Source organism: Gossypium hirsutum, chromosome D09 (assembly GCF_007990345.1).
Source record: "Gossypium hirsutum isolate 1008001.06 chromosome D09, Gossypium_hirsutum_v2.1, whole genome shotgun sequence".
Classification (NCBI taxonomy): domain Eukaryota; kingdom Viridiplantae; phylum Streptophyta; class Magnoliopsida; order Malvales; family Malvaceae; genus Gossypium; species Gossypium hirsutum.
Genome location: NC_053445.1, coordinates 1063259 through 1088495, shown reverse-complemented (window position 1 = coordinate 1088495; position 25237 = coordinate 1063259). Strand labels below are relative to the sequence as shown.

The 25237-nt window shown below is 29.6% G+C and overlaps 3 protein-coding genes across 6 annotated transcripts; 1 reads left to right on the top strand and 2 right to left on the bottom strand.

Moving 5' to 3' along the window:
* The first annotated feature begins 8354 nt into the window (after nt 1-8354).
* Nucleotides 8355-11913, top strand: LOC107931309 (gibberellin 20 oxidase 1-B). Its single transcript, XM_016863169.2, has 3 exons — nt 8355-8979; nt 9956-10277; nt 11542-11913. The coding sequence occupies exons 1-3, from the start codon at nt 8426-8428 to the stop codon at nt 11818-11820; spliced, it is 1155 nt and encodes a 384-aa protein (XP_016718658.2). The 5' UTR covers nt 8355-8425; the 3' UTR covers nt 11821-11913.
* A 3701-nt stretch (nt 11914-15614) lies between these two features.
* LOC107931336 (nuclear transcription factor Y subunit B-7) lies at nt 15615-17998 on the bottom strand. The gene is made up of 2 exons (XM_016863203.2): nt 17316-17998; nt 15615-15764 (listed from the first exon to the last, which is right to left on the bottom strand). Coding segments are annotated over exons 1-2 (606 nt in total). The 5' UTR covers nt 17921-17998; the 3' UTR covers nt 15615-15763.
* Nucleotides 17999-19430: 1432 nt separating this feature from the next.
* On the bottom strand, nt 19431-24342 carry LOC107931327 (SAL1 phosphatase). 4 transcript variants are annotated; one of them, XM_041101524.1, is made up of 9 exons: nt 24081-24319; nt 23758-23833; nt 22353-22423; nt 22040-22242; nt 21313-21523; nt 21135-21233; nt 20489-20642; nt 20013-20056; nt 19431-19924 (listed from the first exon to the last, which is right to left on the bottom strand). In XM_041101524.1, exons 1-9 carry the CDS (start codon nt 24255-24257, stop codon nt 19820-19822), a joined length of 1140 nt encoding a protein of 379 aa, XP_040957458.1. In that variant the 5' UTR covers nt 24258-24319; the 3' UTR covers nt 19431-19819. The 4 variants fall into 4 exon arrangements, with proteins under 4 accessions (XP_040957458.1, XP_040957457.1, XP_040957459.1 ...); XM_041101523.1 differs by lacking the exon at nt 20013-20056 and having other exon boundaries at nt 24081-24342; XM_041101525.1 differs by lacking the exon at nt 19431-19924 and having other exon boundaries at nt 20013-20389.
* Between the last annotated feature and the right edge of the window lie 895 nt (nt 24343-25237).

Sequence of the window (25237 nt, the reverse complement as noted above, 5' to 3'; positions counted from 1 at the left end):
TTAATAAGAGAAGATCTTGAATGTGTAACCATTGACTCAACAACCATCATGAACACGCTTTCATTTGTGAGTCATCTTGGGATAATCTCATTGAGAGTCATGCATGACTAGTTGTCCTTAAAAGGAAATCTCATCTAGTGAACCCACATGATAAAGTTTACCTTGGGGTGCGGTCAGGATAGGAGTCGACTCAAAACTTTATCATGCTATCACTTAGGGACCATCAATGAAGGTCGTAGGTCTTGTTCAAGAACCTTCTCCTACTCAAATTTTAAAATAATATACAAGGTTTTTTATCCCATATTTCAAAAATGATCATACACTACAGCAAAACAGGCTTTTAGTGGCATTTTTAGCGGCGTTTGGATAAAAAAATGCCGCTAAAAGTGATGATCTATAACGGCATTTGTGAGAAAAACGCCGCTAAAAGTCATGACCTATAGCGGCGACGTTGTCAACAGCGGCATTTTTTGCGGCCTAAAAAAACGCCGCTAAAAGCCTATTTTGGTGTAGTGATACAATAATCTTAGTGGCATTCTTACCTAACCTATATGACATACTTCCAATATATGCATGACATGCTATGGTAATTTTATAATATTCACATTCATTTATTCACAAGAATCAATCAATCATAAAATAAATAATTTTAATTCTCCACAATTTTTCTTTTGAAGAAAAAACCGAAGAAGTGAATGTGAACCATGCATCAAGTAGGATCCCAGAAAAGGGAGGTGAGTCAAATTTGACCGCTTAAAAACCAAGTCTTTTCTAGCCAAATTCAATCCTAGACATGCACATTCTCATTACCACATTTCTCACAGTAATCGAATAACTTAAAGAAGTGAATAAAACAATACAACACATGTATTTTCTCATTGCCACTTTTTTTTATTTTTTAATCGATCAACTGTGGATCATCTCATATATATATCACAAATATAACATTATATAATATAAATATTATAAACAATTATAAAATAGATATATAATGAGATAGGTACTTAAAATAAAATTGTCAACCAAGGTTTCCATGGTTCTATTTCTAGAAAATAAATGAAAAATAAAATAAAATTACATGGTTTTTCGCCACAAGACATTCATTGGGTCTTCAACCGCCATCACTCCATCTTCTCCTTGTCATGGACTCCTCTTAAAAAAATTACATTTAAGTCTTATGTACATTTCCAGCTCGCAAGAATTTTATAAAATTACATGGTTTTTTGAACAATTTAATTTTTCTTTTTATTTCTTTATTTTCCTTTTCTTCTTCTCCTTTAGTTTTAATAGATGAAAAACATAGAAAAACTACATTAAAAGAGATGGAAAAGGAGGAAAACAGAGGGAAAAGTAGAAGAGAATGATAAATAAATAAACAAAATGAAAGTTAAAAGAATATAAAAGAAAAAAAATTAAATTGCTCAAAACGAAAAAATATGGTGACCAATTTTATAATTTAATCTAATTTTTTTGTTTGAAATGATGATTTAATGCGTCACATCAGCTTACCTTTACACCATTAGCAACAATTAACAGTTTAGTAACTAAAATGTTACAACACGTTAACGTAAGTAACTAAAACGTAACATTTCAAATATAAATGACTAAAATATAATCTGAAGTAAACAAAAATGACAATTTTAATAGTTTACCCATAAAAATGTGTCAATTTATATTTTTAAAAGACTTTCTAATTAAAATCAAATACTTTCTAACATTACATAAATTCTCCTTAATAATATTTTAATCTTAATTAGTATAAATTAATTAAATAAAATTAATAATTAGTAATAAGTAATAGTAACGTAAGGTTTATGGTTACTTTTTTTTGTTGAATTAGATTTATGATTCGGTGGATTAGGATTTTAAATTTTAAAGGAAAGAGTTAGATTAAGATTTAGGATCTAAAAGGGTTTAAGACAATGGTTTTAAAGCTAAATCGGTGATCGAATCAATCAAATCATCGATTTTCGATTCAACCGATCCGATCCCAGTTCAATCGATTTTATAATATAAAATAATATTTATTTAAAAAAACTTTAAATAAATTTTGGACTTTTAAAATATATAGATCATTGTAAAGCCCAATTGTTTTTGGTAAATTTTAAGCCCAATTATTATTAGGCCCATAGTAAAAAAATAAAAAATAAAAACCCTAGTAGCTTATCATTTTCCTGGTTCGATTAGTTTGTCTGGTTTAATTTTAAAATTTTATATATAAAAAAATTAATTTTAGATTGAAAAGTAGTAATAAAAATTATTATTAAGTGAATTATCGTAATTTAAGTTAAATTCTTATTATATAAATCCATTTAATTTTTATTTATAAATATAATAATTTATTTTTAATTATAGATATATGTGCAATTTTAAAAAAAAAATTATTTCGTGGATAGCACTAATTTGATACTAGTCCTACTTTATAAGAGCATCACGAACAGAGAAAGGGCCTTTTATGTTTTTCTTTGTGAACACAATCAATCACCAAATCTGATGGTTTTCTTGGTAACTTTTTTATTCGTTTGCATTTTGGCATAATGATTTTTTTTATCTTTAACGTTACGAAAATATTAATTTATTTATTTTTTTTTACTTCTTTTTAACTCTTAAATTAACAATATTTATCAAAATATTTCAAAATAGATAGAAAAATTAATGCCTGCTAATTTTGCTGATCCTAAATTTTTGCTCAAACCAAACTCAAATTATAGATGCTAACCCCATATTAATTTTTTAAGGTATTTTTCATGTCCATTTTACAGTCTATGTTCGAGGTTTCTAACTACCCCTTCCAACAATGTTGTTTCTAAGGTCCGAGCCTAAATTCTCCCTTTGGGAATGCAATATGTCTTACCATTGCACCCAATCACTTGTTGACATATATAAAACAAATTTAAAAAATATAATATATTAAATACACAAAAAAAATATTAAAATAAATGTTTCTCAATAAATTTTAAAAAGACAAGTATCCGGATCGGGGTCAAGCCAAAAAAGTTACCCAAAACCCAACCCATTTAGAAAATAGGCCTCGTTTTTATCCAAACACTCTCTTTGGGTTTGGTCGGGTGGTCCGACCCATAGAGAACTCTATGCGCAAGTCACATTAACAATTAATTAATTTTTTAAAGAAACTAATTGTTGACATAGTAATTCACATATATGTCACGATAATAAAGTTAATACATGTTAATTTTTCCATCCAAGAAAAAATTGAAAATTGAAATAAGTAATTATATGATAGTTGATAACATTTGGAAAGAGTGGGGCCTTTTTAAATCTAGAAATTACGGCAGTACTGGTGTTAGTGTGATTAAGGAAGACATCCTTCCTATGTCAACTTGGTCTTGTGTGTACCATGCCTACCTCTTTGTGCTATGTACAACACCAACCCCAACCAATTCTCCATTTCGGAATTTCATTCTCAATTATCTCCAAAGTCATACATCTGTTTACAAATATTAGGATTAATTAGTTGGAATAAGATTAGAAATGATAATGAAGCCGCACAAGTGAATGTTGTTAAATTCACCATCACTTCACGGTTGGTATGCTCTGCTTTGCTCTACTACTCGCACCATTTCACTATGGATGTATAGTCTTCAAGATCATTATCTTCGCCATTGATCATTATCCCCGTCTTGTTCCGTTCCGCTCCACTCCACTTCGATTTAATTTATTTATTTTTACTTATCTTTAATAATATTTTTAAATCAAAATAAATATTTAAACATAAAATATATGGATTTTTTTCTATAATACATTTTTACATTTTTAATAGTTATAAATATATATACAATGATAAATTAATAATTTTATATAGTGCAGCAGATGGAGCAGGACAAGCAATTACCATAATCGCTCCATATCCACTGTCAAAAGAAAAAAAATCTACCTTACTCCCAACTTAAGAGTTTGTATAAGGAATTAAAACTATAAATACAAGAGGTACATTTTTATAAGAAAATTAGTTAATATATCGATGAACGTAGAGAGATTATTTCATTAAAATGATTGAATATTGAAGCCAATCTTAATACTATTGGATAAGTACGAAAGAGAAGATTATATTGTACAAATAAAAAAATTTAGCCGGTTTTCAAAAAACAATTTTATTTTTTATTTTTGAACAATCTCATTATAAGTTTTGATCATTTCTGATTTTTTTATATACAATACTTAGAACTACCCATAACCCTTCCCCAACCCATAAATAGAAAGATAATGCGCTTTAGCGCACTCAAACCCACGTCCTCTTATATTGACAACAATGCACATGTCAATTGAATTAAAACTCAATCAGCTTTTATTTTGTACTTTTTAAAAATAAAAAAATATATTAAATAAAAAATTTTATTTTTAATAATGAAAATATGAAAACATGGTTGATAACTATTTTTATAATAAAAATATGAAAAATAAAATAAAAAAAGTATATTTATATGGATTGAATTAAAGTACCAAATTCAAGATTGAAAAATGATTTTGGAGTTTGACATGCCTTTTGGTTTGTTTTTTTTTTGAGCATGTGTTAAAAATTAGTTTTAACTTATATTTATTTTAATTTTTGATGTAATTCGGTCTATTTATTTTTATAATGTTATTAATTAATTTAAATAAATAATAATTTTTAACTATTTCAATTACTGACGTTATTTTAAAAAAAAATATTCCTACAAAAAATTATGTTATCATGACACATTTAAATGAGGGTTTTTAAGAAAAATAAATCCACTTCAACATTTACAACATTATTTTTTTGTTATATATATTACTATTAAATGAATGTTTTTTTTTAATTTAAAATATCACATCCTTAAATTTAATAAAATAATTTTAATTATGATAATAACTAAACTTGAATTTTTAAATTTAAAAAATAAGAGGATTGAATTTTTAAAAATAAAAATATCTCAAATATAAAAAGAGTGCATAAAAATGTATAAAATATCTCAAATAAATGTATGAACAATCTCTCATCATATTTGTTTCATTTTAAGAGAATGTTTAGAATTAAGTATAACCCCTCCCCAATTCTTAAATAGGAAGATAATGTGCTTCAACACACTTGAACCCACATCCTCCTGCACTGGTAATAATATCCATACCAACCGAACTAAGACTCAATCAACAACTTAAAAAACATTTTAACATTTAAAATTATTAATAAAAATGATTAAAGAATAAAAGTAAAAAAAAAACAAACATATCATTTTTGTATAACAAGGAAAATAGTGTTGTAGGGATTGGAGGGCCAATTTTAGCCATATATATAACAATGTAAGAATTAATTAGAATTTGTCTTTATGCAAATGTGTCACCTTTCATGCATCTGTATGCATTGATGGCAGGATTTCCAATTAATTAAAAAGGTTATATACTTGATGATTGATGGTGTACATATCTATTTACTTTTTCAATCTACATTATTTCTTAATGTAAACATATAAAATAAATTTCAATTTTTCATTTATTAATTACATAATTATTTAATAATAAAATCAATATACTAAATACTAATGCAACTGTGAGAGTAAACTCGTTTATTACTACAGTAGGGGGAGTGGCCAGAGACAACGGGGGACATCGGCTATTGGGGTCTTCTCATAAAATAGAAATTTGCCCATTGTTGGAAGTTGTGGAGGGGCTTTGAGGGAGTTAAGAAGATTGTCTTAGAAATGAACTGTATAGAGACAGTTAACATGTTGAGTGGTCATACTTAATATTAGAACTTGTTAAGAGAGAGAATAAAGGATTTATTAAAACGGATGGACGAATTTCGAGTGATACATGTATCAAGACAAAAAAATATATTAGCGGACGGTATGGCCAACCTTAACATGAGAATAAATGTTGAATGAAAAGTATTTGACGAACTTTACTGGACGATATATGATATTGTGGTGACCAAGACTTCCAACTCCATAACAAAATAAATCGGATAAGTTTTTATTTTATTTTAATATTTTCATTTGAAAAAGAAACACTAATACTTTAATTCAATTACATGGTCACATCACATTTTTTTTATATTTTACACTAACAATATCAAATCATATTCAAGTGAACTTAAATTAAAATTTTTAAACATTATCTTTTGTACAAGATTTCAACCAATAATATAAAAAAATGTCATTCTTTCTATACAAATTGCGTTTTATCTTCTCTACTAAAAAAATAAGTAAATTAGCCCTTCTGTTTAAAGTTTTACTCGTTTCTAGTGTTAAAAATCACGAGATCATTATTTACAATCATGTCAATTTTTAATAGTAGAACTAAATTGAAATTTTTAATAGAAAATATCCGCTTACTCTTTAATTTAATTTGTCGGGATTAACCTACTTATTTTTCAATAGAGAAAACAAAATGTAATTTGACATTTAATAGAGAAACTTTTACTAATAAAATACAGATAAAGATGGGGGACCTTGGGAGAAGCAAAATTGAATGAGAAGAAGAGACAAAGAGGGGTAGGAGGAAAATAAATAAAGGGATAGTGACGGGAGGCAAGCAGCAGCAGCTGCATGGTTGGTGTTTGTATGTTTTTTTGTTGTCATCTTAACAATGTGACCAAAAGGGCTTAAAGGGCGTACGTCCACTCGTCTCATAAGTTGTTCGCTCTTTAACTAACAATCTTCCAACTTTCACCTACGACCTTACCAATGGATGGACGGCCCTTGGCCTTTCTCACTATCCCCTTTCTTCATTATTTTCATCTCACAACTTGGATTAAACTATCGCAAACATCTCTGTATCAAAAAGTAGAATTACATTTTATTTTTACTAAAAAGACAATTAAATTAATTTATGTACGCTATATAAAAAAAGTAAGTTGGTCTTTTTGTAAAAAAAATTATTCCAATTCTACTGTTAAAAATTGATCCTTATACATCAGCATAAGATACAGTGGCCACTTTCTGGTTATTCCGTCAGTTGCGCCATGAAATTTATAATAGAAATGACTAGTTTGCCTTTTTTTTTAGTAGAAATGGCAAAATAGAATTTGGCTCCTAATATTGGTGTCTCTTTTTGGTTCTTATATATTAACATAAGGTACATGTGACTACTTTTTAGTTATTCCATCAGCCATGCCCATTTTAATAGTACAAATTAATAAAATTTTTAATAGATTGGAATAATTTATCCTTTAATTTAACATATAGTGACTAATTTATCTATTTTTAAATAGAAAAAAATTAATCTAACTCTTAATATAGAGACTTCCATAATATTTTTATCAACTGTTTTTTAATTTTAAAAGCAAAACAAGTTTAATTAAAATTGAATTTAATGTTGAATATTAAAATGAGAATACATGCTTATTTGGTTTTTTTTTTGTCCTTTTTTCTAAGTTGATTATGTTAAATGTCTAGAAATTTTCAATTATATATGTCAAATCAAATTATCTCACATCTCTTTCTTGAATTTTATTTAATATTAGATTTCTTCTCTGAGTTTTAAGGACAATTATTATTCTTATTAAATTATTTTTTTACTACCATTGTAATTATCCGCTTGTTAAGTTATAGGTAAGTTATACCATTTGTAATTAAATTTTAGGTAAGGTGTGGTTTTGATCACTTAATTAAAAAAAAGTTATAATTTAATTATTGAATTATTCGAAAGTTTTCATTTAAATTATTGAACTGTTTAAATAGTTTTATTTAAGTCACTAGACTGTTAAGTTTTTTAAAAAAAGGGTAAATTGTACAATTGTCACTAAATTATGGGTAAATTTTTGTTTTGGTTACTTAACTAAAAAAAAGTTACAATTTGGTCACTTTTATTTGAAAATTTCATTTAAGTTATTGAACTATTCAAAGGTTTTTTTTTATTCAAGTCATTAGACTATTAAGTTTTATTTTAAAAAAAAAAGTTTTGCCATTAAGCTCTAAGCGACGATTCGGCAATCTGTACAGTGGATCAGTACCCATCAACGAGTAGAAGAACATACATTAGATCCAAGTTGATCTGACGGTCAATGTCAAAGGTCAGAGAAAAAAGTTATTTGAATTTTGGTTCGTAGATTTGTAAAGTCCAAAGTTGTTTCATAAAAAAAGTTGAACTGTAGAAGAGAAGGGGAAAAAAAGCTTTTGATTAGTGAAAGCAGTGCAAACAAAGAAACTATATGGCAACCATTTTAACAGTCCGGTGACTTAAATGAAAACTTTTGAATAGTTCAGTGACCAAATTATAACTTTTTTTAATTAAGTGATCGAAACAAAAACATACCCATAGTCTAGTAACTAATGGTGTAGTTTACCCTTAAATTATATCTGTTATAATTTTGTTTTCCTTTGTCTTTCTATCACTCTATCTATATATATAAATATATGATGTTGTGCACTTGTTCCCTAGTACTAGTCACTTTCAATTTAGCTTAAGACATTCATTTTTAAGTTATTTGGAAACACTCTAATTCCAAATGTCTCTCTCTGTCTTAATGGATTCAAGTTCTCCAACCATTCTTTTACATCCATCCATAGAACCAAGAGATGAGACGGGTAGTGTCCTTTTTGACCCATCCAAGTTGCAAAAACAATCAAGTTTACCCTCAGAGTTCATATGGCCATGTGGGGACTTGGTTCACACCCAAGAAGAGCTTAACGAGCCATTGATAGACTTGGGTGGGTTCATCAAAGGAGACGAAGAAGCTACTGCACATGCAGTCGACCTTGTTAAGACTGCCTGTTCTAAACATGGTTTCTTCCAAGTTACAAACCATGGTGTTGATTCAAATCTTATCCAAGCTGCTTACCAAGAGATTGATGCTGTGTTTAAGTTACCCCTTAACAAGAAGCTCGGTTTCCAAAGAAAGCCTGGTGGTTTTTCAGGCTATTCTGCTGCCCATGCTGACCGGTTTTCCGCTAAGTTGCCATGGAAGGAAACATTTTCTTTTGGCTACCAAGGACTTAACTCCGATCCTTCTGTGGTTCATTATTTCAGCTCTGCTTTGGGGGAAGATTTTGAGCACACCGGGTAAGCCTTTATAAATGATTTAATAAGCTGCATTATTTTATGGTAAAATTACCGTAGAAACTCCTAGTAACTAGGAGTGAGATTGCAATTTTTTTCCTCTTTATTTTAAAAAGGGGTAATTTAATCCTTATACATTACATCAAAGAGCGAATTGCTTTTTTTTTTTGGTTAAAAATTCTATCCATTTGTACTGTTATGAAATAACCAAACATGTATACCCCATGCTGACATACATAAACCAAATTTTAACAAAAAGACCAGTTTGCTCTTTGGTCTAATATACATAGACTAATTTGCCCTTTTTTGAGTAGAGAGTAAAATGTAATATAACTCCTAATACAAGGGCCTCTGTGATACTTTTAGTTTATTTTATTGACGAATAGATATATATTATATTTAAGACAATAAGTTAACCAATTAACGGTGATTTGACGAATAATACAAGTTGAAAAGTGAAAAAAGACAGAAAAATTAAACGTAGGACAACAGTAACTCTTTTGTAAAGTTGGAGGAACTCATTATATTTTTTAAAATATGACTGTAAGTAGTGAGTGAAACAAATTATATATATAGAAAACGAAGTGAGGTAAAGGTATTATATAATAAGATTTGGGTTGCAATTTGTTTCTTTTAATAAAAAATTTATCAAATTAGTCTATATACGTTAGATAAAAGAGCAAATAAATTTTTCTGTTAAAATTTCTAATTATTTTTACTGTTAAAAACTTATTCCTATATGCTAGTAAGTTTGTCTGGTTATTACGTTAGCCAGAACAGTTTTTAATAGTAGAAATAATTTTTTTTTTAAAGTAACAGTTTGCTCTTTAACTTGACTTACACAGACTAATTTACCCATTTAAGTAAAAGGAACAAAATACAATCATACTCCTAATACAGAGGTATCCATGATACTTTTACCAACAAAGCGAATAGTTGAGTTCCTTAATTAATAATAAGGTTGTATATGGATGTGAAGGAGGATTTACCAAAAGTATTGTGAAAAGATGAGGGAGCTGTCGCTAGTGATCTTCGAACTGTTGGCAATCAGCTTGGGGATAGATCGTTTACACTACAGAAAATTTTTCGAAGATGGGAATTCAATAATGAGGTGTAATTACTATCCCCCATGCAATAATTCTGGCCTCACCCTTGGCACTGGCCCTCACTCTGATCCTACTTCCTTAACAATTCTTCACCAAGATCAAGTGGGAGGGCTCGAAGTTTTCATCAATAACAAATGGTATGCTGTTCGACCTCGACAAGATGCCTTTGTCATTAACATTGGTGATACTTTCATGGTAAGTCCATTTTGCTGCATTTCTAATTTCCACTACTAATTTAAAACCAGTAAAAAGCTATTAGATTATCCCTCTATTCAGAACATGGGTAAATTAATTTTTGTACGTTCGATCAAAGAGAAAATTGATCTTTCTGTTAAAATTTTCATCAATTTCTCCTGTTAAAAATTAGCCAATGTACGTCAACATGAGGTATATGTGTCACTAGCATGTTCTTCAGTTGGCTATGCCAGTTTTTAATAGTATAAATGGATGAAATTTTTACAAAAATGACAAAATTACTCTTCGATCTAACGTTTAAGGGATAATTTACTCATTTTTTTAATCGAAGAGACAAAGTATAATTTAACTTTTAGTATAGAGGCCTCTATGGTACTTTTACCTCCAGAAGTTGGTGACTTTAGGGAAAGAGGTATGCAATTAATGGCATCAATTAATTGCTTACTATACATAAACGTTAATCCAATTTATTAATTTAATTGATATATTTTAGGGGTGAATATATCTGAGTGGTCCTTGTATTATAGGGGTTGGATCGAATTAGTCTCTCTACTATTAAATGAATTAATTAAATCCCTTACTATTAAAAAATCAAATAAAGTCCAATTGAAATAGAATTAATATTTACAGTTTAACAAAATTAAAATTTTTGTGGTTCTGTAAATGAAATTTTTTTTTTGTTTAGAACTGAACTATAATTGAATTTTTTTCACGTAAATGTTATAATTTGAACTTATTTGATTCTTTTTAATAATATAGGGACTAAATTGATTTAATCCCTAAATATAAGGAGCTCCTAAATCATTTAACCTATTTTAGGGTAACGACTACCCCGTACTGTTTTAATTGAGGAATTGAAGATACTAGTAGCTCATTAGTACTGTAATCCAGCTTTCGTACAGTAACAGCTGCTTTATTTCCCCCATGAAAAGAACACGTAAAGGAAGAAGAATTTTCATGAGTAAAATCTTGATTTTGAATACCAAAATTAAGAATTTTTTTAAACCTTTGTGGGACCTAATAGCTTGTGGAATGACATACAAGGTTGTAGGCTGAAGATAAAGAAAATAACGTAATTCCAAGGCTAAAGTTAAAGAGAAATATAGATGTTTGTAGTGACGTGTTTGACAAAATAACTAGACAGTATATGGCATATACTAGTGTATAGGGATTAATTTTTTCATTGTTTGATCTAATGTATAGGGACTAAATTAAATAAAAATTGATAAAATATGTATGATTGAGAAAGTGGCGTGTACTGTAGGCATTATGTAACGGAAGATACAAGAGTTGCCTGCATAGAGCAGTGGTGAACAAGGAGAGAGAGAGGAGATCATTGGTATACTTTGTGTGCCCAAAAGAAGACAAAATAGTGAGACCCCCACAAGATCTAATGTGCAGATCAGGAGGGCCAAGAGTGTATCCTGATTTCACATGGTCTGATTTGTTGGACTTCACTCAAAATCACTATAGAGCTGACGTTGCTACACTCCAAAGCTTCTTTCCTTGGCTCCTTTCTTCTAACCCTACTTCCAACTTCTAGTTCTTCTCTACTCCCCTATCTTTTCATATAAATATCTTGGTTTCCACTTTGTATCTATCTACTATAGATTATAATATGTTTTAAGTCTCTCTATATTTGAATTTGAGTTTTCCTATTTTAAAAATTCAAGTATAATTATTAAAATAGTTAAAAATTCAAGTGTAAACGGTGGAGAAAGAGAGGGGCAGGCAGTGATCTTGGTCACTCCTAAAACATGAAAAATTGTTTATATTATCTCTAGGAAGTACAATGGTATTTATTCATACTTTGGTCCCTAAATCAATTTCTCAACTTCACTCTTAGTTAGTGTGACATTTTGAAATGATAAAAATTTTCACCTGATAATCATGTAACAATAAAAATAACATTGTAATGGACTTCAATTTAACAGAAGACTTCAGGGGTATTTGATAAACAGAGTTTTGAGCCTTTTTTTAGTTGATTTGGGCACAAATAGAGGATTCAGTAGTCAAACCCTCTAATTGTAATGTTTGGTGAATGGAGTTTTGTAATAGCTTGTTGAACTAAAACTTCCAAAACAAAAAACGCTGAGATGAACAACTTTTTTTAACAGGTGATTGGGAATAAGATTTGTGGAATGACATATCTGACCATGCTTACTCAAAAATTACTCCCTTTGTCACGTCTCAAACCTAATAGGTGTGCCAATATATCAATAGCCTCCATTTTCCCATTTCACTTTAAACTTCAAAGTCCAAAGTAAATTTTTAAAAAAAAGCAACAAAAAAAACTCCACTATGAATCTACAAAAATCAACATTGTCGCAAGAAATTTTCAATCAAGTTCATTCATCCTTGAATATCTATGTATTCTTAATTTATTTTCAATTTACAAGTGTAAAATGATTTCGTATGTAGCTTTATATTAATTGAAATATACTACTTGACAAATTTATTTAGAGCATGACATAATTATCACTAATTTTGTTTATTTAAATTTTAAAAAATATTAACTAATTAATTTCTATAATATGGATGTTTTAATTCGTTGGTAATAATGTTTTATTTTAATAATTTCACCCAATAACGACTAAAGTATCATAAACAAATAAATACATAACAATAAAATGTGTCATGCCCTTATTTGTCATTTTACGCATATCAACTTTCAACTATCAGTTAAATTTTACTAAACACTTTTAAATAAATAGTTAATAGAATTAGTTGATCAAACCAGCTACTGCAATTAGCAATCAACTATCATCCAATTGTCAAACAAAGCTGTCTAATTCTCTTAATTACTTGCTTTTTTTTTCCAATAATATCATGTCTTTTCATATAAATATCATAGTTATGACCTTATATCTATCTACCCAATATATTATATATTATATTATAATATGCTACAAGTCTTTGTACTTTTTTGTATTTTAAAATTTAATCTTTTTATTTTTTTGATTTTAAAAATTTAAGTACAATTGTTAAAATCGTTAAAATTATTCTATTCAATATGTTGGTGCCAAAGGTGGAGAGAGAGAGGGGCCAGCATTGTCCTTGACCGCTCGTAAAACATGATTTTTTTTATATAATCCCTAAGAAATCACAAGCTAGTATAACTGTAAATTTATATTTTGGCTCCCCAAAATTTTTACTCATATTTTGGCCCCTAAATTAATTTCCCGGCTTCGTTCCTAGTTAGTGTGATATTTTGAAATGATGAAAATATTCACCTAATAATCATGCAATAATAAAAATGTCATTGTAATGGACTTTAGAAAACTTCTAGTTCTCTTACTTGCTTTTTTTCCAATAATATCATGTCTTTTCATATAAATATATGGACTTTATATCTATCTACTTTGTACATTATATATTATAATATAATATGCTACAAGTCTTTGTATTTTTTTTATATATTTAGAATTTAGTCTTTCTATTAAAAAAAAACTCAAGCTCAAATTTTAAAACCGTTAAAATTATTTTGTTCAATACACTAGTGTGACATTTTGAAATAATTAAAATGTTATGGACTTGAATTTAACAAAAGACTTTTAAGATTAAAATATGCAATAGGTCCTTGTACTCTTTGCAAATTTGTACTTTTATTTCCAAGAATTTAATTCTTCTACTTTTCAGATTTTAAAACTCAGATCCAATTGTTAGCACTATTGATTTTTTTTTCCTTAGATATTTTGAAATAAAAAAACTCACTTGGTAGCAATAAAACTAAAAAATGATGAAGTAACTTATGGCATATTTTAACTGACTTTTAATTGTATTAACAATTGTACTTGAATTTCTAAATCCGAAACTTGAAATAAAAGTCGAAGGACTAAATTATGAATATACAAAAAGTAAAAAGAGTTAAAGGATATTTTAACCTCTATATTATTGCTACTTTCTTTTATTCTCTCAATTGGGCGGCGATACATGTAATTGTTGGATGAAAATAAATAAACTTAAATCAATTGCATATTATGTCTACAAATATTCCTTTTAACTAAATTATATAACTTTTAGATGAAAATAAAAATATGAAAAAGAACATTGAAAAAAAAATAGTTAACCAATGAGTATTCATAAAGTAACAAAATTGTAACTAGTAGAGAATTTTATTTTTAATTATATTTTTTTGGAAATTTGATTTCTTTTCATAGTCTTATTAATATATTTAGGGGTGAGCATTCGATCGAATCGAATGAAAAAATTTCGAGTTAATCAAGATTTAAAAATTTTTCGAACCGAGCCGAGTGGAATGAAATTCGAGTCGAATATAGTGAAATTATTTGAGTTGAATTAAAAAGTTAAACATGTCAAATTAAAATCTTGTTAGAGTATAACTAATTCCATATAGAGCATATAAATTTGAAACTATATATATTTGAAAACTTTTTGAAAGTAAAATAATAATAAAAAATAAGATAATTTAGCATGATAAACTTGAATAATTAATTAACTTATTTAGGTTTCTAAAATTATTATTTTAGATTTTTTTTTTAATTTTAAATTTTTATATATATTTTTATATATTTTTTAAAAAATAATTATAATTTTTTTAAAATATAAATTTTGGAATTTTTAGAAGTAATTTAAATTTTTGAAACTTATTTTGATTATTTTTTTTGTAATTTTTGTTGAGAGAGCGACCAATTTGCTCATTTATAAAATTGATAGGGCTAATTGACAAAATATGTAAATGTCGCAAATTAAATTTATTAAATCAAGACCAAATTGACAAAATATGTAAACATCAAAGGCTAAATTTTTTTTTTGTTATATCTATCAGAATTATGTACAATTCATAGAAAACAATAACGTTATGATTACTTTTTCTTAGTTGCTCACTTTCAAAATTGATAAGGGTTAAATTGCTCCGATTTTTTAGAGGGGCCAATTTGGTAAATATAGAAATTGAGAGAGATTAGAGAGGTGTTTTTACCTATATAAATAATATTTTAGATATTTTATTACAGCCACGATGTTATTTTGGTATTAACAAATATTTGAGTTAGATTATAATATAAATATAATAAAAGAATTTAAAGTAAGTTGGAATATTTTAAAGAAATTATAATTTTAATATATAAATCATATTTACAATTTTAATATTTAATATAACACCTTTAATTTTTTGAACTGACGAGAATTTCAATTATTTCAAAATGGTTAGAATAAGGATATTTTTTACATTTTACACATGTAGATGTTAAAATATTAGAATTCACCATTAAATTTCATTTTTGATACCATAAATCAAATTGGAGTGACACAAATTAAGCCCCCCCCCCCCCATTAGTTGCAAGAGAGGAAGCTCTCTTTTCATTTCCTTTGCCATTTTTCTCCATTTCCTACTCAAATTTCCACCATTTTCTTTAATTCTCTTGAAAACCCACTTTCACATAACTTCATTTAAGCTTTCCTCTTCATCTTCTCCATCACCACAATCTAGGGTTCGGGTGCCTAGAGTAACACCTTTCGCCCGTTCTGACGTTCGATACAAATAGAAGATGGCATCAAAGTACATATATGACAAAAATCTTAAAAATATATTTAGGAATTCAAAGTTTGCAACAATTTAATAAAATTGTAAATTTGAGATAAAATCATTTTGAAGGATTTAGAATTGTCCTAAAAAAACATCCCGTGAGTAATTGGGGGTGTCCGAGACCATATACAAGTTTCAGAGAGCTCAAAACAGTGCAATGACATTGTCCCAAGGCTACGTAGGTCTATGTATCAGTACATTGAAGCAATGTATCAAAACATATGCCTCGTATTGTAGGCTTTTAGCTATTGTCAACTAAGGTTCCGACACATAAAGCATATGTTTCGGAACTCATACCCTTGAGACCAAATTTTGGTCACTGGCTTGTAAAGTTCTGGTACATTTAACCAAGGCTCAGAAACCTTTGTCCAAAGGACCAAAAATTCAAGTTTAAAACACTTTAAGCACACTCCAATTAATCTCCTAACAAGGAAACCATAAAACAACACAAACTACGGATTGGAATAATCCTGAGTACGAATTAACTGATTGCACTAAAACCCACACATAACAATAGCACATGTCGGGATTCGGAGAGCCACGCCTTTAATTATGCATGATGGGTCTCGAACCTGAATACTCAAAACCTAGAGCCTGTGTCTTTACCAACTTTGCCTAGGCCTCATTGGCATTTCACATTTATTTTTATTCATTGATTGTTATAATGATAATCTTCATTTGACATTGAGGCCAAGTCCTAAAGTGACAGAGAAAAAAAACTAATAGTACCAAGAATGAAATCTTATGCCACGTTTGATTAGTATTGTAATAACACGAGGAAAAACCTAATCTAATACACATATATTGCGATAGCTAGATATAAAAAAAATAGTTAGTACAAATTTAAACTTGAAATTAAAAATATAAGTAAAACTATTGTAAAAAAAATATCTCTTCAAAATAATTAAAAGATATTCCATCTCTTTTCCAAAAATAAGTCATACGAAGTGGGGTAAAAATTACCAATTAATATTAGTTTATTGGTAATTCATATACTAAAACATGGTGAAAAAAGAAATAATACCCTTACTGAACATAGCATCAGCTATCTGTCAGAAGAAAAATCGAAAATGCATTGAGTATTTAAGAAATCAATCCACAAGTAAACTAAATATTAGTTCACAAGGGAAAAGTGGAACTTTTTAAAGTAGAAGGGTGGGATTGAGTTGTGAAAACATAAATTTTAAGGAGCTAAAAAGAAAATTTACCAAAGCTAATTTCTAGCGAAACAAACATTGGGATGCATGATATTGAATTGCTTATTCTTTACAATCATATATGCAGACATTATACTCAAATCATTTCAAGATAATTATATATTTCTATTGATTGAATGAGAGTATATATGCCCTAATATTACATAACAATACAGTACATATCCAAGTGTGTATATGAAATTAATTGACATTGCAATGCAAAAACTTGCATTTAAGAAGGAAAAAAGAAGAAGAAGGGAAAAGTTGGAAAACCATATTTCCAGTTGTTCTTACCAGTACCCCACTGAATCAATTTGGTCTTGTTGCTGTAATTGCTTTTGAATGTTATTGGAAGAGAAAGGCAATGAAAAAGGTTGATCAGAAGGGACAAAGGATGTGTGACGAGACAATAAATTTGTTGAAGAATATACATTGGTGTTGAAGGCTATATTTTGTTCATGTTTTGATTGTTGATGCTGCTTTTGCTCAGATCTTTGTTGCTTAGGAAGATTAAGCTTCTCTCCTTCAATCTCTCTATATTTGGTTAGGTACAATTTTAAAGGTCCTACATATTCCTCAAATCCTAAAGTAGTGATTGCCCAAATGATATCATCTCCATTAATGGTCTTTCTCTTCTCTCTTTGGCATTTATCTGAGGCTTCCCCAGTGACAAAGCTAATGAACTCTGACACACATTCTTGAACAGTTTCTTTTGCATCTTTAGATATCTTCCCATTGCTTGGAATCACTTTTTTCATAATTCTCCCCACGTTTGCTATGGGGAGGAAACGATCTTGTTCTTTATTATTGTTGTTGTTGTTGCTGCTACCACCGCTTTTGGCACATGGGCTTTCGGGGCTTCCTTTGTTATGTCCATGTGCCGCATTTTCATCTTCCATTTCTTTTTCTATAAAATTTACTACTAAATATCTCTCACAATGTTTGAGAATTGGGAGAGACTATAGGTGACAAGTTTTTGAGTTTTTGTGGATGTTTTGAGATTTTTATTAGGGTGAGATAGATGGAAACAATTGCTTAAATGTAGGCTGTTGAAGGGGAAACCAAAACTCCTCTTGTTTCTTAACCAAATGAGTCCCCGGGACTCGCTCCTCCTATGACCTAATCATTAACTTGTTTATTTATCACATTCACTATCCTAGTTACACCAAGCCATTTCTATTTTAAGATGAGGTGAGTACTATATTCACATCTACTTCAAACAAAAACCATTTATTCCTCCTTACACTTCAAACTATTATAAACAAATATTTGGTAATCACTCTTATATTTAGTGTCTGTTTTTTTTTTCAAGTTAGTCTATAAATTTAGCAATTGTTCCTGCATTGGGGTTTAAACTATGCGATTGTTCCCACATTGGGGTTTGAACTCTTTTTTTTTATCTACGTTAGTCCTTGAACTTGACAGTTGTTCCTACATTGAGGTCTAGTTTTTAGGGTTTTCAAAGAAATATCAAAGGTTAATTTGGATAAAAAAAAGTTCAGACCCTAATGTGGAAACAATTGTCAAGTTCAAAGATTAACTTGGACAAAAAATTTAGTTCATGTGAGAGTAGTTTCCAAGTTTAGACTCCAAACAGTGTATTAACTCTATAAAGAAACAACACTTTTATAAATATTTTGGAGCTGAATTTGAGAGTAATTGTCAAGTTTAAGAATTACTAAATTTCTTACAATGTTGTAATGTTCGCCTAATTTCTACAAATTTATAAATTACTAATTTTTTTTAACAAAATTACATGATTATTACAAAATTATTAAGATTTCTTAAAATTTTCTAAGTTTCTTTGAAAATTACCAAATCTCTCACCAAATTGCAAATTTTCATGTAAAATTATTAAATCTCTTACAAAATTATTAAAATTTACCTAATTCTTACAACTTCTCAAATTATTGAACATCTTACAAAATTGCTGAATCTTTTACAAATTTACTTTTATAACGATCTCAAATTTTCGGTGTCTGAAATGATACTAATCAGAGACATGAACCATCATTTTCGGAATAAATAATAAACTGTGAGGATACAACGATATAATTCACGCCTTGTGAATAGTATTTTTTATGATTAAAACTAAAGAAATTTGCATGTAAATAAATTGTGAAAGGTAGAAGATGGACTAATTTAAAATGTAAGTTAAAGTTGAAGGGCTTAAAGTGTGATTAGGCCAATAAGCTAAAGGATTATTTTTTTTTATTTTTGGAAAAAAGGTGGCGACAGATCATGCTATACCTTGCATTGACAATGGCGGTTGACGGCACATAACATTTGCAAAATTGGTAAGAGAAAAATGGAAGGGTAAGGGGCAAAGTACAAAATTAACACTTATTAACCATGTAAGGTAAACGGTGGGTAGGAGACGACTTCACACTTGTTTTACCATGAAATAAGTTTAGTAATAATGTAATATGTTTGTATTCAACAACACAGTTCCTTTATCTAATTAATTACACCTAAACCCAACTGCCAGGTAGGACAAAGAGAAAGGCTCAAGGCCTAGGACCATGCTTTCAAGTTCTAGTCTACAATTACATTGTCTTAATTGTAGAGATGAGATTTATTGGTCCCATTCTTGTTCATGCATGCTAAATGAAAATCTTCCTATAAGCATTGGGGAGAAGAATGATAAAAGTTCAAGCATTGAAGGCAAAAATAATCAAGTTTCAACCAGCTTAACAGAGCAAGTTATGAGGAAAGGATGAAGCCTGCCTCTAAAATGAATCACAAAGATGAAGCTTTCTCCTGGATAGATTTTCTAACTGCATTAAACAGTAATGGCATCAACTTCTGGTTGGTGACAATGATGCCTGTGTCCAGATCAAGATACTTTCCCTTTGAAAAATCCAATGGCTGCCCTGCAGCATCTGTGACCACACCCCCAGCTTCTGAAAATCATGAGTTGCAAACAGGTATGTTAGAAAACAGATAGTGGATTAGTGTATAGGTGAGTGGTTGAAGGTTTGTTAAAAGTACCATGGAGGCCCTTGTACTAGGAGTCCGTTTGCATTTTGCACCCTCTAAGAAAAGTAGGCAAATGAATCACTGGATGTTAAATCAATGAGCAAACTAGTTATCCTGTAAAAATTTCATTCATTTCTACTATTAAAAACCAGACCCTATGCATCAACATGAGTGGCATGTCACATGTCAATGTCAATGTCTGATTATTCTGTCAGTTATGCCAACTTTTAACATTACAAATGGGTGAAATTTTTAACAAAAAAGACTAATTTGCTCTTTGGTCTAATGTAAAACAATTAATTTGCTCATTTTTTGAATAGAGGGGGCAAAATGCAATCTAACTCCTAATACAATAACCTCCATGGTATTTTTACCAAAAGGTTCCAACACTGAAAGGGCAGAATAATAAACCAATGTCAGCCAACTAATTCTTAGCATTTTAACTTTGAGAGAATAGTAGCAGATAATGGAATGGAATTGGTACGTACCACTCACAACAATACACCCAGCAGCATGATCCCATATTTTTTCTCGATACCCTTTGTGTGGAAGACGCAGATATATGGCTCCATCTCCTCTGGATAGAGCACCATACTTTGCCTGGCTATCAATTCTAACCGGTGGTGCTTTGACGCCGAGTTTCTGTTTACATCTCAACGTTTTCAATACATTATCCAAAAGCGTTAGTGTGTGTATATATATATGTATTATATTTATATTGGTAAAAGTACCATGGAGGCCATGTATTAGGTGTTGGATTGTATTTTGCTCCCTTTACTCAAAAAATAGGCAAATTAGTCTATGTATGTTAGATCAAAAAGCAAATTAGTCTTTCTGTTATAATTCCATTCATTTTTACTGTTAAAAACTGATCCATATACATCAGTATGATGTACATGTGACATACCATGTGTCACTATCTAATTATTCTATAAATCACACCACTTTTTAACACTACAAATGGATGAAATTTTTAACTAAAAAGACTAGTTTGCTCTTTGATCTAACGTATAGGGATTAATTTGCCCATTTTTAGAGTAAAGGGGGCAAAATAGAATCTGGCTCCTAATACGGGGACCTCCATGATACTTTTACCTATTTATATCTATGTAGAGAAAGCAAGAGGGAGAGTACTTGGGCAATCAAGCTAGATAAATCATGCATGGAGTGTGCTGCTTCATAAGACTCAAAGAATGATGCTTCTTCAGGATTTTCAACAGCACTTACTTGCACCTGGAGATCCCATATAATTGTACAAGTTGCAGATACATACTGAGATTAATAGCAAAAAATTATAATAAATCATTATAACCTTTACTGCCGAAGAACCATCAAGTGGCTGCATATAAGTTCCACCACCTACTACAGCAAAGAAAAGGCAGCCAACTTTATTATTTGGAGAATGCTGACCAGCATCACTGAGGGAAGTTAGTGGAAGATTTGGACAAGCCAGCACACCCAGGACAACTTTTCCTCCATCTAGCAAAGCCAATGCTATTGCATATTGATCTCCTCTCAGAAAACTACAATGTAAAATATCAAAAAAACATAGACCAAGTCATCAAGTTGATCTAAAAGAACATACAATGAGAAAAAGTAACAGTTCTTATAATTGGAAAAAGGTAGAGATCATTATTATGCAAAACTAAAAAGATCAGCCGTTTCTTTCACACTAAATTGCAAAGAAATCCAAACATAACATGTGTAACAAAGATAAAACAAAAGTTATATACATGAGAAAGTTCGTTGATGATCAGTCATTTAATTCTAAAGCACTAAATTCAAAGGCCTGGCTATGCAAGACCAAGACAGAATTATGGTTTGTCTTGCATATAGTACTGTTAAGGTATGCCCCTAAACATCCCCCTGCAGTAGTCATTGCTGAGTTAAGGAGTAAAAAGGAAAGTTACTACCTCATGTTGGATAAGGCATATCATAAACATGCACTCGGTGCACATGAATCATTATTATAGCAGACACCAACTTCTTTATGACTAAAGCAAAATCACTTATGTCAAATATAAAGTTTCAGAGCTCACCCTTTAGTACCATCTATAGGATCCAAAACCCAGTGTCGACCTTGGGAACCACCTTCAGATCTGCCATTGTCAATGGCCTTGAGAACATCTTCTGTGGATAAAGTAACATTGTATGATCCATCAATAGTTAGAGAATCGTTCACAAGTTTTGTAATGCGCTCTACTATTTCCTGGCCACCATCCTTGCGAAGATCTTTAGAATCCTAAAGAGAAAGCAAAACATTATTTAGAAGGAAAGAAGAATTCTATGATGTAAAAAAAAGATGGCTGATGCATGCTGCTGAAACTATTATTCACAAGTACAGAGATTCACCTCCTCAGCAACTAATGAGAAGTTATCAGGAAATTCCTGCTGCAGCACAAAACTAACCAGTGCTTGTGAGCCTGATGAAAATTTTAAAATATAAAAATGTCATGAAAACATGTTAGTAATCAGTTAAGGATTCTTTTCTGTCAACCCATAAGTTGAAAGATGATGGGACCAAGAACAGCATATATACTTAAACCAGAAATTTCTTAGGGATAATCAAAGTAAAAATAAATAAAAAGCAAATTTCATAAAAGCAAATAATGCCGGCGAATTTTGCATATGATAAGTGCATTGACTAACAAGTAGAACATTAAATAATAAATACAAGCTGTGATCATATTTCCCCCCAGTAAAAAAACCATGGAGGCCCTTGTACTAGGTGTCATATTGCATTTTACCCCATTTACTCAGAAAATGAGCTAATTAGTCTTTGTATGTTTAATCAAAGAGCAGTCTATTAAAAATTTTATCCATTTCTACTATTAAAAACTGGCATGACCATCAAAATAACCAAACAGTGACACATGGCGTGCCACATGTGTCTCATATAGGGACCAATTTTTATTAGTAGAAATGGAAGAAATTTTTAACAGAATGACTAATTTACTCTCTGATCTAAGATATAAGGACTAATTTGCCCATTTTTTGAGTAGAGAAGACAAAATGCAATCCGACTCTTAGTATAAAGGCCTCCATGGTACTTTTATTTGATTTGTACGGATAGAGCAGAGGAGCATAGAGGATGTAAAAATAGAGGCAACACTCAAACAAGCAAATGCATTAAAGGGCAATGTGATCAGTTCACACTTGAGATATGCTCATCAAACAGAAAAACTAAAATATCACAACTATGCCATTTTGTTTTCACCAGAACAATAACATTGCATCCCATAGAAAATTTTGTTCATACAGCTCTGTCAATTTCCTAGTATAAAAAATTAATAAAAGCAGGAAACAACTAAATTCCTAGTAACATGCTAACATGTAGAAAGAGCAAATTCCTTCTATTAGGAGTCTAATTGCATTTTGGCCCTCTACTAAAAAAATGAACAAATTAGCCCTTATACATTAAATCAAAGAGCAAATTGGTCCTTCTGTTAAAAACTTCATCCAGCTTTACTCTTCAAAAATAACCAGACAATTACAGGTGGTATGCCATGTAACATATAGGGACTAATTTTTAACCGTAGAAATGGATGAAACTTTTACTAGAAAAGACCAATCTGCTCTTTAATCTTACTACAAGACATTTTTTTTTTTTGGAGTAAAAGGGTCTAAATGCAATGCTTCAATGATACTTTTACCGGATAGGAACCATTTCAAATCCAAGATGCATATTACTTTAAATAAAGAAACTGGTAATGTTACGTGAAAGAACCAAAGAGGAAGGAGCAATTTATAAACAAACCATAATCAGCAACAGTTACAGGACTTTTATCATTCTTTGATTGAACATCGGATTGCAGCAAAGCCTTTTGTACTTTCTGGAAATTAAAACAAACACCCAAAATTCAAATTCAGATTCTATATATACACAGCTTCACATATCTTAATTCTCAACGAAAAGCCTAAATTTATTTGAAAAAAAAAAACGAGACGCAATTCAGTGACTTCAATTCCCCTAATACTAGAACAGTCGATAATTCCAAAGAATAAGGATATGAGGAAATTATTGAAAACCCAAAACACATAATACAGAGAAAAAATGAATTTTTGGATGAAAAGAGAAACCTGACAGAGACGAGCAGCGAGAGAGGCTGCTTTCTTTGCAGCAGCCAGTTCTTTATCATAAGACATTGCCACAATCACAGCAGAAGAAGAAGGAGGAGGAGGAGGCAAGTGACAGAGATGAAAAAGAGGGGGCTTTTTAAGAGAGGGGGAAACAAATCTCAACCAATTTATAGACATTTATTAAATTTTCAATTCAATAATTTCGTAAGAAAATTCCTTTATTTTGGTTTCTTGTTTTCCAGAGCAGAATCAATCATTTCTTAATGGAATATAGATATTTACTTTGGCTTAAATATGCTTTTAGTCCCTGTATTTTTCAATATTATACAGTTTAGTCCAATCTTTTTCTTTTTTGGGGTAAACTACATTAGTAGTCAGCCAACTATGAAAAGCTACATGATGTCACCCAAATATTAGTAAATTTATTTTTTGGTCATCTAACTATGAAAAGTTACAAAATGGTCACCTAACTATTTAATTTTGTTTTTTTTTGTTACCAACTGACTAACGTAACATCTAAAAGTCCAAGATACTTGGGTGACCGTTTTGTAACTTTTTATAATTGAGTGACTAAAAAAGAAGTTTACTAATAGTTGGGTGACCATTTTGTATTTTTTCATAATTAAGTGACCAAAAAAAAAGTATAGTTGAATGACTACTAATGTAGTTTACCCTTTATTTCATAAATTTATCTCTGAAAATTAAAACTTAATTAATACTATTGTTAATATATTTTCATTAAATTCCAATACCCAATTAATACTATTGTTAATATACTTTCATTAAATTCGAATATGTGATATTTTAATATTGAAAGTTTTGATCTAAAAATTAAATTTTATTTATATATAATGGTGTTATCAATTGAAAATACATTAAATTTTTTAAATTAAAAAAATAGAAGTACATTGGTAAAAAAAAAGTACTAAATTTTAAAAGTTAGAAAAATATAGGAACTGAGAGCAGAATTAGACCATTTACTTAATGCGACCCAGTTGAGATTGATTGGCCATTCATCTATGAGCACAATATCTTTTCCTTCCGTTAATTCAGTTTTTAATCGTTGAACTCAGAGAAAAAGGATAAACTTACATACAATATTTTACAATTTAGTCACTAAATTTTAAAATATTATAAAATGGTCATTGAACTATTTT